Source organism: Ovis canadensis, chromosome 7 (assembly GCF_042477335.2).
Source record: "Ovis canadensis isolate MfBH-ARS-UI-01 breed Bighorn chromosome 7, ARS-UI_OviCan_v2, whole genome shotgun sequence".
Classification (NCBI taxonomy): domain Eukaryota; kingdom Metazoa; phylum Chordata; class Mammalia; order Artiodactyla; family Bovidae; genus Ovis; species Ovis canadensis.
The window spans coordinates 57204017-57221171 of NC_091251.1; the positions used below are offsets into that span (position 1 = coordinate 57204017).

The following is a 17155-nucleotide window of genomic DNA, read 5'->3' on the forward strand; positions in this document are numbered from 1 at the left end:
TTGTAAAGATGTTAAAGATGATTTGATTAAAAGAATCTGTGCATGGGGTCACTTATTTCAATGATATAGCTTATGAAGATAAAAAAATACAGTGGTGTTTTAGAAAGCTATTTTTTGATAGATTCTTGTTTAATTTAGGAGAGATTTTATATTAATTATGTACACTACCAACTCTCAAACATGTGATCATTGTATCACGGGGACAATATTCATCTGGTGGATGAAAAGCAGTTTGAAATATGTTGGCTTTTTTATAGGCATCTTTGACTGTGCGGATCACAACAAACTGTGGAAAATTCTGAAAGAGATGGGAATACCAGACCACCTGACCTGCCTCTTGAGAAACCTATATGCAGTCAGGAAGCAACAGTTAGAACTGGACATGGAACAACAGACTGGTTCCAAATAGGAAAAGGAGTACGTCAAGGCTGTATATTGTCACCCTGCTTATTTAACTTCTATGCAGAGTACATCATGAAAAACGCTGGGCTGGAAGAAGCACAAGCTGGAATCAAGACTGCCGGGAGAAATATCAATAACCTCAGATATGGAGATGACACCACCCTTATGGCAGATAAAGTGAAGAAGAACTAAAAAGCCTCTTGATGAAAGTGAAAGAGGAGAGTGAAAATGTTGGCTTAAAGCTCAACATTCAGAAAACGAAGATCATGGCATCTGGCCCCATCACTTCATGGGAAATAGATGGGGAAACAGTGGAAACAGTGTCAGACTATTTTGGGGGGCCCCAAAATCACTGCAGATGGTGACTGCAGCCATGAAATTAAAAGACACTTACTCCTTGGAAGGAAAGTTATGACCAATCTAGATAGCATATTCAAAAGCAGAGACATTACTTTGCTGACTAAGGTCCGTCTAGTCAAGGCTATAGTTTTTTCAGTGGTCATGTATGGATGTGAGAGTTGGACTGTGAAGAAGGCTGAGGGCTGAAGAATTGATGCGTTTGAACTGTGGTGTTGGAGAAGACTCTTGAGAGTCCCTTGGACTGCAAGGAGATCCAACCAGTCCATTCTGAAGGAGATCAGCCCTGGGATTTCTTTGGAAGGAATGATGCTAAAGCTGAAACTCCAGTACTTTGGCCACCTGATGCCAAGAGTTGACTCATTGGAAAAGACTCTGATGCTGGGAGGGATTGGGGGCAGGAGGAGAAGGGGATGACAGAGGATGAGATGGCTGGATGGCATCACTGACTCGATGGACATGAGTCTGAGTGAACTCCGGAAGTTGGTGATGGACAGGGAGGCCTGGCGTGCTGCGATTCATGGGGTTGCAAAGAGTTGGACACGACTGAGCGACTGAACTGAACTGAACTTGGATAAAGATGAACTCAACTATTTTTTTTAAAAGAATACAGTACAGTTTATTTTTAAATGTTCAAAAAGAAGAAAACTAAATATATTTTTTCAGATACACACATGAAGGTAAAAATTCCAGGTTTTAGCTTCAGAGTAAAACATCTGCACATGTTAAAACCTAAGTTTCAGACCTGGCTAACCCGGGGACTGAACGACACAAAATCAGGCAACAGTTTCCTGTGGGGGAGGGGTCGGGGGGAGCAAGGGACTCTTAAGTTCCTGCTGATGTCCCAGTTCTTAAGAAACAAGGAAGATGGGTTGTTACAGTTACAATTTTAGATATGCTACACACATTTTTTTAGATAAGTGCCATTACCTCACATTAAATAAGAACTGTCTTCCTTCCGCTCAATTTCAAGATTAAATTATACTTTCCATGCCCCAAAGCGGCCAAGATGACAAACTATAAAGATTAGTCCTTACACTGACAATAAATAAAAACAAAAACAACACAGGCAGAACACTTTGACCTAAATCACAGCAAGATCCTCGATGACTGACCTCCTAGAGCAATGGAAACAAAACCAGAAAGAAACAAATGGGACCTGATTAAAAGCTTTTGCACAAGGAAGGAAACTGCAAGCAAAGTGAAAAGAAAACCCTCAGGATAGGAGAAAATAACAGCAAATGAAACACTGACAAAAGGTTGATCTTCAAAATATACAAGCAGCTCATGCAACTCATACCAGAAAAACAACACAATCAAAAAGTTGGGCAGAAGACCTAAACAGGCATTTCTCCAAAGAAGACACGCAGATGGCTAATCAACACATGAAAAGATGCTCAACATCGCTCGTTATTACAGAAATGCAAATCAAAACCACAGTAAGGTATCATCTCACACCAGTCAGAACAGTCATCACCAAAAAGTCTATAAACAACTAATGCTGGAGAGGGTGTGGAAAAAAGGGAACTTTTTGCACTGTTGGTGGGAATGCAAACTGATATGGCCACTATGGAGAATAGTGCTGCTGCTGAGTCGCTTCAGTCGTGTCCGACTCTGTGCGACCCCATAGACGGCAGTCTACCAGGCTCCCCCGTCCCTGGGATTCTCCAGGCAAGAACACTGGAGTGGGCTGCCATTTCCTTCTCCAATGCATGGAAGTGAAAAGTGAGAGTGAAGTCGCTCAGTCGTGTCCGACCCTCAGCGACCCCATGGACTGCAGCCCACCAGGCTCCTCCATCCGTGGGATTTTCCAAACAGTGTGGAGATTCCTTTAAAAACTAGGAATAAAACTACCATATGACCCAGAAATCCCACTACTGGGAAACCATAATTGAAAGAGACACATGTACCCCAATGTTCCTTGCAGCACTATTTACAATAGCTAGGACATGGAAGCAATCTAGATGTCCATCAACAGGTGAAAGGATTAAGAAGTTGTGGTACAGATACACAATGGAATATTACTCAGCTATAAAAAGGAACACATTTGAGTCAGTTCTAATAAGGCTGACGAACCTAGAGCCTCTTAAATAGAGGGAAGTCAGTCAGAAAGACTAATATTGTATATTAACACGTATCTGTGGAATCTAGAAAGATGATACTGATGATTCTATTTGCAGGGCAGCAAAAGAGGTGCACATATAAAGATTAGACTTTTGGTGCCAGTCAGGGAGGGAGCAGGCAGGAGGACTCGAGAGCAGTACTGAAACACACATCACCATACGTACAATAGCCAGCGGGGACAAGCTGCAGATGCAGGAAACCCACTCTGTGACCACACAGCGGGGTGGGGTGGGGTGGGGAGGGAGGTGGGAAGGAGGATTAAGAGGGAGGGGACATGTGCATGCCGGTGGCTGTTTCATGCTGAAGTATGGCAGAAACCATCACAATATTGTAAAGTAATTATCCTCCAATTAAAAATAAAATTTTAAAAATAATGCTGTTAGAACAAAAAAGCATGTCGCCTATAAAAACTCACTTACAATATATCAACTATACAGCAAAACTGTTAGTGTAGTAACAGAAAAATGAATTTTATACAAGCTAAATCCACTCTAAAATTCAATAATACCCTAACTGTAATTCTTACTTTCCTAGGTCTCTTTCATCTCAGTGTCTAACAGTACCTTGCCTTTAGAAGGTACAACATAAATTTCTATTCACTGGAATTCCTAAGCCAGGGAATTCCACTAAGGATGACCACAGACCAGATGTCTGAACATTCAAACCAGACACATACCTGAATTTAGGAAGAACTGGGGAGGGTCCCCATGAATGCCCACCGTGCCTGGTCCCAAGGAGTCAGACAGGGTATTTACAAAGGAAAATACGCCACTCATGATTCCAAAGCCAAGGCCAGAAACTAAAGAGGAAGGAAAACACTGTTAAACCTTATTCACACTATGATTTCTCTTCAAATCAAACCCCCAAGGACTAGGGAACACTATTTTGCTGAAGGAAAAAGGGTGCACAGGCTGTTGGAGAAGCAGTGGAAAGTTGGCTCAGAAAAGGCAAGTGCTTGGCAAAATGATGAACCGGGGTGGGGGCCGGGGCGTGGGGGAATGGATAGTGAAATGTAGCAGAGAATTGAGAAATGACAGAAAGAGATCCAGGAAGGCTCTGAAGTGACAGGCGAGACAGAAGGATATGATATTAAAGCTCTGACTTTAATTCATGATAACAGAGTCTACGGAATTAATTGTGATGGAATTGAGCTTGAGGGGTGATTGCATTGTAAAAGGGATCCCTCGGTCAAGCTGGGTGACTCAATTTTGGAACCTAGATCCAACCTTTAAACCATAATTCTGAAAGAAAAATATGAAAACATATTAACTGTTTTAATATGAAGAGTCTTTCCAGTACAAATTCATGAAATCAACCCAGAGAGGGTAACAGTAACATCACTTGGAAATTGTTAACTGGAGTGTATACATGTTAAAAAAACCTGTCAAATTTGGTTAATAGTTAATGGACACACAGACAAGAGTCAATTGAAATCACTTTCCTTTATAAAAGGGCTCTGCTACTGCTGCTAAGTTGCTTCAGTCATGTCCGACTCTGTGCGACCCCACAGATGGCAGCCCACCAGGCTCCTCCATCCCTGGGATTCTCTAGGCAAGAACACTGGAGTGGGTTGCCATTTCCTTCTCCAGTGCATGAAAGTGAAAAGTGAAAGTGAAGTTGCTTAGTCATGTCTGACTCTTCGTGATCTCATGGACTGCAGCCCACCAGGCTCCTCTGTCCATGGGATTTTCCAGTCGAGAGTACTGGAGTGGGGTACCATTGCCTTCTCCATATAAAAGGGCTCTAGAAAGCTATAAAAATTTAAAAAAAAATACACCAATAGGCCAATGCAGTAGTAAAATACCACTGCTGCTGCTGCTGCTAAGTCACTTCAGTCATGTCCGACTCTGTGCGACCCCACAGATGGCAGCCCACCAGGCTCCTCTATCCCTGGGATTCTCCAGGCAAGAACACTGGAGTGGGTTGCCATTTCCTTCTCCAATGCATGAAAGTGAAAAGTGAAAGGGAAGTCGCTCAGTCGTGTCCGATTCTTAGCGACTCCATGGACTGCAGCCTACAAGACTCCTCCATCCATGTGATTTTCCAGGCAAGAACACTGGAGTGGGGTGCCACTGCCTTCTCCGAAATACTACTAGAAACCCACAAAGCTATAAAAGATAAAAATGGCTTTTAGGTCAAGTTTTTTTTTTTTTTATCTTCACAACACTATGCAGCTCTAACTTACCATAAGCCAGCAATCTCATAGAGGGTGCTTTCTCATATGGGTTTATAATCTTCAAACCCTCACTGGCTTTCCTAAAATAAAAACACACATATAATTTTTTTAAAGTAGTATCTCAGAAAAACACATAAGGTATCTTAAAATTCAGATACTTAATGAGGTTTTTGAGCAGATTATACACTAAATCTAAAATCCATTTACATGAACACAACAAAGCTTCAATTAACTAAAATCAACCAAAATTTCCAACCAACTTTTGCCTTTTATCTGACATTCACAAAGAATAGGAAAAAATAATATAACAAGCCATCAGGATTGGGTTTAATAAGGGGGAAAAAAGCAATATTTATGACTAAACTTGTGTGTTAAGTGACTTCAGTCATATCCAACTCTGTGTGACCCTATGTACTGTAGCCTGCCAGGCTCCTCTGTCCAGGATTCTCCAGGCAAGAATACTGGAGTGGGTTGCCCCACCCAAGGACTGAAATCTCATCTCTTATTCTCCTGTAATGGCAGGTGATTCTTTACAACTAGCACCACCATGACTAAGCTTCAGTATCAGTTCAGTCTCTCATTTGTGTCCGACTTTTTGCAACCCCATGGACTGCAGGACGCCAGGCCTTCCTGTCCATCACCAACTTCAGGAGTTTACTCAAACTCATGTCCATTGAGTCAGTGATGCCATCCAACCATCTCATCCTCTGTTGTCCCCTTCTCCTCCCACCTTCAATCTTTCCCAGCAGCAGGCTCTTTTCAAATGAGTCAGTTCTTTGCATCAGGTGGCCAAAGTATTGGAGTTTCAGCTTCAACATCAGTCCTTTCAATGAACACCCAGGACTGATCTCCTTTAGGATAGGCTGGTTGGATCTCCTTGCAGTCCATGGGACTCTCCAGAGTCCTCTCCAACACCACAGTTCAAAAGCATCAATTCTTCAGCGCTCAGCTTTCTTTACAGTCCAACTCTCACATCCATACATGACTACTGGAAAAACCATAGCCCTGACCAGACGGACCTTTGGCAAAGCTGGCAAAGTAATGTCTCTGCTTTTTAACATCTTCCATTTGGAAGCATCATTTAGTACCAGGGACATGAGCCAGAATTTACGTGACTGTGATCTTCTTTCTCTGGAATCATAACCACCTGAAATGCCCAAGTAGCCTATATAAACTCACCTATCACAGGAGTGCTTTGAAAGGCTAATGAATGCGTACAGACCTACATAATAGCAATAATCTCCATCAACAAACAGATATAATGGTATAATAGAATCAATAAATTTTGGAGGACTTCTGTTTTATATAAATTGCTCAGTAATGAATAAAAGATTTTTGATATTTAGTATAACAAAGTACAGCTATCGCAAATATATTAAAGCTCTAAACTTAAGGCCTAGGGCACCAACAGTTCTCAGAGCCAATATCAGGAAGTGAAAAAGGAAAAGGCACCATGATCAGCTTCCAAGTTCTTGATGGACACAACCCACAAATTATGACATAAGGGACAGTGATTTTAATTTCACCATTTTACTGAAATGGACATTTTTTGTTTGCATTTATTATTGTTTCTAAGAACAAAACAGAAAAAGGTCAATTTTTTGAAATATAAACTTTGAAAAACATGATAAATCATACCAGCTTTCTTGTTTGCTCTGATTCACTCCACATGTATGTGTAGGAGAGGGAAAGTACCACAGAATATGCATGTAAATACACTATTTTAGAATTTTTAAAAATAGACTTAGGCCTTTTAAAAAGTTGGAGCAATGATTATCTTACTACTTCTATAAGTGATTTTTTAAATTACCAAATCTTAATGGTATCAGCATTACCAGACAACTGAAACTACAAAAGCTTCACTTTGAGCCAAAAAAATTCTAGTGTATATTTTAGGCAATATGCAGGACCATAACTAGGATTTTTTTTTCCTTCTAATTAAGATAGAAAAAACTCATTTGTGGCCACATGTCAATTTGTCACAGTGCAATGCTTTGCTAGGCTGAAAGTTACAATTCATTCATTCAAGATGAAGTACTGTTCCTAAGGCCTGAGTCATGAAATAAATTGGTGCTTCCCTGGTGGCTCAGAGGTTAAAGCGTCTGCCTGGAATGCAGGAGACCCAGGTTCGATCCCTGGGTTGGGAAGACCCCCTGGAGAAGGAAATGGCAACCCACTCCAGTACTCTTGCCTGGAGAATCCCATGGAGGGAGGAGCCTGGTAGGCTACAGTCCACGGGGTCACAAGGAGTCGGACACGACTGAGTGACTTCACTTTCACTTTCACAATGATAAGTGGGCTTCCCTGGTGGCTCTCAGTGGTAAAGAGTCTGCCTGCCAATGCAGGAGATGCATGTTTGATTCCTGGGTTGATACCCTGGAAAAGGAAATGGCAACACACTCCAGTATTCTTCCCTTGAGAATTCCATGGACAGAGAAGCCTTGAAGGCTACAGTCCATGGGGCTACAAAACAGCTGGACACTAGTGAAGTGACTAAACAACAAACAACAATAAATACTTTGATTCAATTCCATATATATATATAAAACTGGTGTAAGCTCTCCACATTTTAATCTTGGCACCAAATTCAAGTAGCAAAAATTTTACTGAGGCAGTATTTTAAACTTAAAAGTTCAAAACCTACCTTGGCAGTGGAGATAGTTAAAATATTGCTTAAACTGAAGTTCCTATATTTAATTTGGTGAAGCCTAAGAGAGCAACTTAAATATATCTATATAAATGTTTAGTTCAGTCGCTTAGTTGTGTCCGACTCTTTGCGACTCCACGAATCGAAGCACGTTAGTCATGATTAAAGTACATAATTCTCAAACTTGTTTTAACATGTAACTATATAACATCCTTCTATGCAGAGTACATCATGAGAAACGCTGGGCTGGAAGAAGCACATGCCGGAATCAAGATTGCCGGGAGAAATATCAATAACCTCAGATATACAGATGACACCACCCTTATGGCAGAAAGTGAAGAAGAACTAAAAAGCCTCTTGATGAAAGTGAAAAAGGAGAGTGAAAATGTTGGCTTAAAGCTCAACATTCAGAAAATGAAGATCATGGCATTCGGTCCCATCACTTCATGGGAAATAGATGGGGAAACAGTGGAAACAGTGTCAGACTTTATTTTTGGGGGCTCCAAAATCACTGCAGATGGTGACTGCAGCCATGAAATTAAAAGACACTTACTCCTTGGAAGGAAAGCTATGATCAACCTAGATAGCATATTGAAAAGCAGAGACATTACTTTGCCGACTAAGGTCCGTCTAGTCAAGGCTATGGTTTTTCCTGTGGTCATGTATGGATGTGAGAGTTGGACTGTGAAGAAGGCTGAGCGCCGAAGAATTGATGCTTTTGAACTGTGGTGCTGGAGAAGACTCTTGAGAGTCCCTTGGACTGCAGGGAGATCCAACCAGTCCATTCTGAAGGAGATCAGCCCTGGGATTTCTTTGGAAGGAATGATGCTAAAGCTGAAGCTCCAGTACTTTGGCTACCTCATGTGAAGAGCTGACTCATTGGAAAAGACCCTGATGCTGGGAGGGATTGGGGGCAGGATGAGAAGGGGATGACAGAGGATGAGATGGCTGGATGGCATCACTGACTCGATGGACGTGAATCTGAGTGAGCTCCAGGAGTTGGTGATGGACAGGGAGGCCTGGCGTGCTGCGATTCATGGGGTTGCAAAGAGTCGGACATGACTGAGCAACTGAACTGAACTGATATAACATCCAACATTTTAAAAATGTGCTAGGAAAATATCTGTCATATTCCAAAGGTTTGTTGCAGATCCATTTTGTAGAGGCAAACAAAGGCACCTGTTGATACATACCTGTCCTATTATTTATCTGCAAATCTCCAAAGGTCCTTTTGGAGGACCAAATATGGTTTCCCCAGAAGGCCAAGGAGGCTTCTCTGAATTTCCTGGCCTGAGAGCCTGCAGACTGACAGCAATACTTCCTTCCATATGTGGTCCTATGCCCTCACTGCCCTCATTAAAAAGGGTAACCCATGGGGAACTTCCTGGCAGTCCAGTGGTTAGAACTCCGCACTTTCATCGCCAGGGCGCAGGTTCAATCCTTGGTCAGGGAACTAAGATCTCACAAGCAGCACAGCAATAGCCACCGCCCCTCCCCCACCTCCCCGCAAAAAGGCAACTCATGTTGGATTAGAGCCAATAAAGCTTTGCTTTTCAGGTGGAAATCATGAAGACAGACAACAGTAAAGAGCAGATACTCAGTTAGCCAATTCAGGTAACTGAGGTAGAATCTCAGGTCCTAAAGGGTTATTACTAAAGCCAGGACCTGATCTGTGAAAATCTACTGAAATTAGAAAACGCAAACCCAATGTGAGCCAATGGCGATGACGCTAGAGTAAGAAGGTCCAGTGCAGTCGGAAGCTGGGTTAAGAGAAAAGTGCCCTGTCGGCGGTGGGAGGTGCCCTGCTTTCTGGACCGTTCTGACCACAGGGGGGCACTGTGCTGGGTCCTGGGCACAGGTAAACCCCAGGCACTGCCAGAAAGGGGTGTGTCCACTGACAGAAAAGAACAGAGACAGGAAAAGATTTGGAAGCCACACCCGCGTCTTCTGAGGGCCGGGTGAGAAAACGGGGAATGCACAGTCTTTAAAGAGAGAAGATGACAACCATGTGAGAAACTGCTTGCCTGTGCATGGTAGAGGTGAAAAAGAGGGGAGATTTTTATTACCTTAACATAGTCTACAGTAAAATTTAAATTTTGGAATGGCAGTTAACTGCTGCAAGCCAGAAATATTCAACCATAGCTGAATGTCCATCTCTTAAGGATACTGTAATTCCCATGGAACCTGAAATGTTATCTTTAATTTTTATCTGTTGCTCTTTAATATCTCCAGGAACTAATGGAACTTTCATTGTTAAACCTTTTCTAAGATACTACTTTTGTTTCTAAGCAATGGCTTCCTGGTTTTCTACTGGTGGTTTAAATTGCTTCATTATTAAAATTTCAGTATCTGTTATTAAAAGCATCCAATAAAAAATACAGAAGCCTTGGCATTTTGGCAGGAATAAAGGATCAGAAGCCTATTACAAGAGATGCTATTGAGGTCCTTTCTGTCTTGGTTGCACCCTTGCAATTCATAAAGTGCTTTAATGAACTCATTTGCAGAAATGAAAAAGCAGCACATTTATCATTCTACTAACTAAGCATTACTACGTAATCAAAGCCAAACTCATTACTGCCAGAAGGAAAATACTATTCCAAGTTCACGCTGTGCTTTCAAACAGTGGTTTCACGTGAGCTCCTCGTGGATCCTACAGATGACCTACTTTCTGGCCTAGAAAGGGAACTCATGCCCACTTTTTTAAAATGTATTTTTCTATGACAGACATGAAATCAAATGACATTATCACAAAATGAACACCTGTTTCCCCCAATACAGTCAAAATTATGGCAAGCATAACTGTCGTAGGAATTATCTATTTTAGGTGATGTCAAAGAGAAGCACATAAAAATTCTGATTTGGAACAGTTTTTGTACTTATTGTTTCAATGACTTTCTCTACCTTTATTTTTCTCTACGGCACTTATCTTGTAATATACGATGTATTTTCTTATTTATTCATTTGTTGTCTCTTTCCACTATAAGGTACCACCATGAGACTGTCTTTTAATCATGATGTATCCCCAGTACCCAGAGTAGTGCACAGCATTAAGCAAATTCTCAAGACATATTTTTTGAACGAGTGAAGGAAGGAATGAGGGCCCACAACTCAAAATACTCAATATTTTCAGGCTAGAAATGTATGATCCCCTGGCTTGGAACTATGTAGGAAAACATGGACCTTCAAATACAACAACATATTAATGTTTCAAATTACTACATAATAATTCAAAAAACACTGGGGGAAAAAAGTAAACCAAACACTTAACTTACTTTAAAAGTTTATAATATGCAAACCGGAACATTTCTTGGATAAGGACTGAGATTAACACTCCAAAAATCAGCAAATATTTCTCTCTTGGTTCATCTTTGTTACCAATAAGGGTTGCTGTCGTGAACCAAATGAGGGAAGAAAACAGCAGAGACACCAACCAGAAGAAAGCTCTGAAAATTGGAAGGGAAAAAAGTTATAAGTGAACAGGATGAAAAACGATTTAAAGGCAGGAAAGAAAAAAGGGACTTCCTTGGTCATCCAGTGGTTAGGGCTCTGAGCTTCCAATGCAGGGAGAGCAGGTTTGATTCTTGGTTGGGGAATAAGATCCCACATATCACATGGCAAAAATAATAATAATAATAATAAAATGTACAGGTTGCCACATAACACTGAGCAGGATTCCATGTGCTATACACAGCAGGTTCTGGTTATTCCTTTTAAATATAGCAGCGTGGTTTGGGGGAGAATGGATACATGTATCCATATGGCTGAGTCCTTTGCTCTTCACCTTAATCTATCACAACATTGTAACTGGCTACAGCCCAAAACAAAGTGAAAAGTTAAAAATAAATAAAATGTATAGAGCCAAGAGATGCTGCTTACAGCTGAAAGAATTACATATAAAATAAGTAAATAAAAATAAAAACAAAACCCTGCTTGAGAAGAGAGAGATTTCCTGACAGAAAACGTTCAACTGTTCTCAATCAATGTGCAGTTTCCCTGGTGAAACAAACATGCAGTCCAACAGGAATTTGAAATTTTTCGTTAAAAAATCACTTTTTTCAGTGACCCTTCTTTTTGTAAGTACATCTGAAGACTATTTGCCAAGGACTGTCTGGCTGGAAATTTCGTTATTTGCTAATTAAGCTTCCTAATTAAAGCTTTGTCCACTCATGTGTAAATATTTTTTCCAGGAAAATGTCTATGTCTCTATTAACAGAACAGTTGTTTAAAATCCAGATGTTGAAAGCCTGTGCTCTGATCTAGATCAGTTTCCCAGGTCTGGTTTTTACAACATTCCTGTGGAGTTTAATGATTATAACAAGCTTTATAGACTTTCTGCCCAAATCTCTATTGTATTTTGTTTTGTTTTACTTGGCCACATAGGGTCTTAGTTGTGGCCAGCAGGTGTGGTTACCCCGCAGCAGGCATGTCGGATCTTGGTTCCCCAACCAGGATCGAACCAGAGTCCCCTGAACTTAATGGCAGATTCTTAACCACTGGACCACCAGTGAAGTCCCTCTATATTGGTTTTTAAATGACTCTTGTGATGCAGCACTTTCAATACAGTGTGAGTGGTGAAGAAGTTCAGAAAAGGTGGGACTCACTGGCCTGGCCTCGCCGTTTCTCCTGATGCCAATTGAGACTCAACAGCACAGAGGGTCATGGGGAAGCTCCAGTAAGAGCTGCCAGACAGGTGAAAACTGGCATTACGATCACATTCGCCACAGGAGTTCGGTATTGACCAAGCTCCTGGAAAGAGATGCACTACAGGTGATGCGGAGTTTTCACAGGCTTCTTACCCTTTGGCCGCATACCTGGGTCACCTGGGTCTCTTAGATTGCGTAGTCCGAATCCCACCCCCTAGACATTTCTATTCAGTTGATCACGGGTAGGGATTGGGCAGGAGTGTGTTTTAAAGCACCTGATTCCCAGATGCTTAAGGGCTCTTAACTAGCTTGGGATTAGAGATGCCTGTTTGAATCTGACGGGCGCTCTCTTCAAATAAATCAAAGATGCATATTTGAAGTTATCCACAATTCTTTACACAGTTTTAATGTATGACGAACGCCCACCCACGGACCCTAGGCAAAGACTACCGAGCCAAGCGCCAGGGTTTTCTGAGACCCACGGCGTGAGCTCCTTCACGACGTGAGCTCGCTCTCTGAGGTCGCCGACCCTCGGAGGAGGGCAAGAAGTCCCAGCGGAAGGGGTCTCAGCTCTCCCACTTCCAACCATTCTCTGCTCTAAAGCCCAACGTGATCGAGATGTTTGGTGGGGCGCCAGGGATCGCGGGTACCCCCGGCGGGGGAGGGGAGCCCCGGGTCCAGGTTTCCCGGCGCAACCGCCTTACCCAATGATGAGAAAGATGATGCGTAACGGCTCGGTGACGATGGTGAAGATGTAGAGGGCGAGCGCAGGCCCGAAGGCAATGAAGGCGCAGCCGAAGAACACGGCCGCCGTCATGGTGACCGCAGAAGCCTGCCGAGGTGGGGGCCTGGCCTGGACACTGGGGCGCAGAGCGCCGAACCAGCTGAGAACCGGGACGAGGGCGGAGCAGTACCAGGGACTGGAGGCGGGGCGAGAGCGGGGCGCCGCGGAGGGCGAGGGCGTGGTGGAGGCGGGGCGAGGTGCGCCAATGGGCGGACCGCGGCGGTGGGCGGACCGCGGCGAAGGCACGGGGCGCTGCACGGCGAAGGGCGGGGCGCGGCGGGGCGCAGCGGGGCGGGGCGGGAGGGGCGCGGCGGGGCGCGGCGGGGCGGGGCGGGGCGGGGTGCGGCGGGGCGGGGCGGGGCGAGGCGCGGCGGGGCGGGCCTCACCGGGCTTCCGCTCTGGAGTCGTTGTTGGTTGCTTGCTCAGTCCTCCTCCACTCTACGAGCCCGTGGACTGCAGCACCAGGCTTCCCTGTCCTTCACCATCTCCTGGAGTTTGCTCAAATTCTTGTCCATTGAGTTGGTGATGCCATCCAACTATCTCATCCTCTGTCGCCCCTTCTCCTCTTGCCTTCAATCTTTCCCAGCATCAGGATGAGCTGGCTCTTCGCATCAGGTGGCCAAAGTATTGGAGCTTCAGCATCAGTCCTTCCAATGAATATTCAGGATTGATTTCCTTTAGGGTTGACTAGTTTGATCTCCTTACAGTCCAAGGGACTCTCGAGAGTCTTCTCCAATAACACAGTTTGAAAGCATCAATTCTTTGGTGCTCAGTCTTCTTTATGGTCCAACTCTCACATACGTACATGACTACTGGTAAAACCATAGCTTTGACTATGTGGGCCTTTGTCAGGAAAGTAATGTCTCTGCTTTTTAATGCGCTGTCTAGGTTCCTCACAGCTTTTTTTTCTAAGGAGCAAGCATCTTTTAATTTCATGGCTGCAGTCATTTGCAGTGATTTTGGAGCACAAGAAAATAGTCTTTTACTGCTTCTATTGTTTCCCGATCTCTTTGCCATGAAGTGATGGTACCGGATGCCATGATCTTAGTTTTCTGAATGTTGAGTTTTAAGCCAGCTTTTTCACTCTCCTCTTTCACTTCCATCAAGAGGCTCTTTAGTTCCTCTTCGCTTTCTGCCATAAGGATGGTGTTATCTGCATATCTGAGGTTATTGATACTTCTCCCGGCAATTTTGATTCCAGCTTATGCTTCATCCAGCCCAGCATTTCCCATGATATACACTGCATATAAGTTAAATAAGTAGGGTGACAACATACAGCCTTGACATACTCCTCTCCCAATTTGGAACCAGTCTGTTGTTCCATGTCCAGTTCTAACATGTCTCAAGGTGTAGTAGCTTCTGATCCAGAGGCAGAGATCGCTGGAGATTTTAGAATTGGAGCAAAGCACTCAGTCCCCTGCTGCCACTAACTGTATACATCAAGCTGGCCAAGGACACCAGCTGTGAGGTGCCTAAGAGGAGTGGAGGTCCCCAACCCCCTTTGTATCCAGGACAGGGGAAGATTCCAGATCAACTGAAGAAGAACACACAGGACATAGGCAGGATTCCATTTCTAAACAAAGGAGTCTTTTTTTTAAAGGACATTATGCCATTTGTTGACTGTACAAAACTGTAGCTGGAGTGGCTGTGACGACCCAGGTGATAACTCTCAGACTGTAAAAGCCCCGTCTCGGGGTTGTTTTGGTGAGCTAGTTTTATTTGTACTCCACTCCTGCCAAGTCTTTACAAAATTGTTTTGAAGGCATTCATAGTAACAGGAACATCTCCCTGCTCAGTTTTTACTCGTTTGTCTCTCCCATTAATACATAAAATTTTGGAGGGCAGGGTTTTTGTTTTGTTCTTTGTTGTTTGCACAACAGCAGTGGCTCAGATGGTAAAGAATCTGCCTGCAATTCAGGAGACCTGTGTTGTATCCCAAGGTTTGGAAGTTCCCCTAGAGAAGCGAATGGCTACCCACTCCAGTACTCTTGCCTTCAGACCAGAAGAGGGTGCTCACTAAATACCTATTCAATGAATGAAATAATTTTAAAAGTGGAATTCACAAACATTTGCTGCTTTACATTAATTGAACAGTTTCTGGGAGTTTTACAAATTAAAACCAGAAGGTTTATTTCCCTGATCATTCACATCTAATAAGATTTATCTCCATGTCTAACAGTCTGGTCTTAAGTCGCTCAGTCTTGTCTGACTCTGTGACTCTATGGACTGGATGGAGCCTGCCAGACTCTTCTGTCCCTGGAATTCTTTAGGTAAGAATATTGGAATGGGGTTACCATTCCCTTCTCCAGGGGATCTTCCCAACCCTATGATTGAACCCAGGCCTCCTGCATTGCAGGCAGATTCTTTACTGTCTTAGCCACATTTAATGGGGATAATAATATTTAACATATTATGCATTATTTTGAGGATTGTGCCTGCTTGGTAAGTGCAATGTAAGTGTTAGCCATTTCTACTTATTCTTTATCTATCATGAATAAAGCTATTGGGAATCAACACTGAAAAGACAAAAATTGGGACCTGAATGAAGATGTATTGCGGCTGATTTCTTTATGGTAAAATGTCATCTTTGTCCATTTAAAATAGACATATATAGTTTCTTTTTAGTCCACAGAATTTTTCTTCATTTTGAAATGTCTTTTCCAGTATCTATTAAAACTCAGGTTGAGACAATAGTTGAAATTGATAAAGTGATTCACCATTAGATATATTCCTTTGGTTCTATCCTGAATCAGATTTGTCAAATGTAATTACATTACTTCAGCTTCATGCAGAAATGCCTTCATAGAAGCATATCATTCTCATGTCCTTGGTGTGAAATTAAGCTTCTTTTAATACAAGAAATTGTAAGCAGATACAATAGAGGATCCCCTGAGAAAGAGAATCAGGCATGGCTTTATTGACATAAGAAAAGCCGTTTTTGGCCTAAGCTATTTTGTCATCTAAGCCTAGACACAATCCTTGTCCTTGAACAGGTCTTAGTAATTAATAATCTTCTTTTTTAAAATATTGATTTTTATTTATTTGGCTGTGTTGGGTCTTAGTTGTGGCATGTTGACTCTAGTTCCCTTGCCAGCTACTGAACCTGGGCCCCCTGGTTCACACTCTTAGCCACTGGACCACCAGGGATGTCCCAGTAATTAATAATCTTAAGGAAATAAAAGAATGCAGGACTGTTATCAGGCAAGAGAAGCAACAATAGTAAAGATAATACATCAGCAATAAAGACTCCCAGTTCTGTTTCAATGGTAAAGATTTGCCTGAAACCTCAGCCACCAGATCAACTGAGGAACCTGAGGGATGATGCATTTGACCTTTCCTGACCTTCATGACTTCAATCAACTAAAGCTTGGACTATTGTCAACCTTTGTCTCAATTCTATGCTGAATTCCCCTCTGCTCAAGCCCCTTCATGAATTTCAAGTTACCTTGAAATTTCCCCATCTTTGCTGTCTGTACATTGCTTTGAGAAAGATCCCCAGTGTTCTCCATACTTGCTGCGAGTAATAAATCCTTCCTTCTCCTGATCTTTGGCTTCCTTGTGTTTTATTGCATTGATGTCCACCAAGAGGTGAACCCAGTTTTTCATGTAGCAAAATGGCTATCTACATTTTTTCTTGCAAATTTCACAAAACTATTTCATTATCATTCTTCAATATCTCTAATTTACTTTTTAAGTTCAGGGCTAGGAAAAAAGTTTTGTTTTGCCTGACAAACGCATATACTCAGCCTGAGAGCTAACTTATCATATTCAGGCTTTATCTTAATTCCCAGGAAGCTTGGAGCTAAATCTAATAGTCGATTATAGCAACTATTCTTCGTTTTAATTACAATTACTGCCATGACTTCAGAATATGGCTTATTCTTTTACCCCTATTTTGTTTTGTTTTGTTTTGTTTTTTTAAACTTTTTTAATTATTATTTTTATTTTTTTAATTTTAAAATCTTTAATTCTTACATGCGTTCCCAAACATGAACCCCCCTCCTACCTCCCTCCCCATAACA

General features: G+C 42.4%; 1 protein-coding gene and 1 non-coding gene across 4 annotated transcripts in view; one reads left to right on the plus strand and one right to left on the minus strand.

Moving 5' to 3' along the window:
- Window positions 1-13271, minus strand: part of APH1B (aph-1 homolog B, gamma-secretase subunit) — a 45740-nt gene extending 32469 nt beyond the window's left edge. For 2 of the 3 annotated variants that reach the window (XM_069596253.1, XM_069596254.1), the window contains exons 1-4: window positions 13054-13271; window positions 10979-11149; window positions 5069-5139; window positions 3560-3682 (exon numbers count right to left, since the gene is read on the minus strand). In XM_069596253.1, the coding sequence (XP_069452354.1) occupies window positions 3560-3682; window positions 5069-5139; window positions 10979-11149; window positions 13054-13166 (478 nt within the window). In that variant the 5' untranslated portion in view covers window positions 13167-13271. The remainder of the gene's footprint in view (window positions 1-3559; window positions 3683-5068; window positions 5140-10978; window positions 11150-13053) is intronic. The other variant, XM_069596255.1, reaches the window with a different exon arrangement.
- On the plus strand, window positions 7135-7206 carry TRNAS-GGA (transfer RNA serine (anticodon GGA)). The gene has a single exon. It is a non-coding gene; the product is annotated as a tRNA-Ser (tRNA).
- Window positions 13272-17155: the final 3884 nt, after the last annotated feature.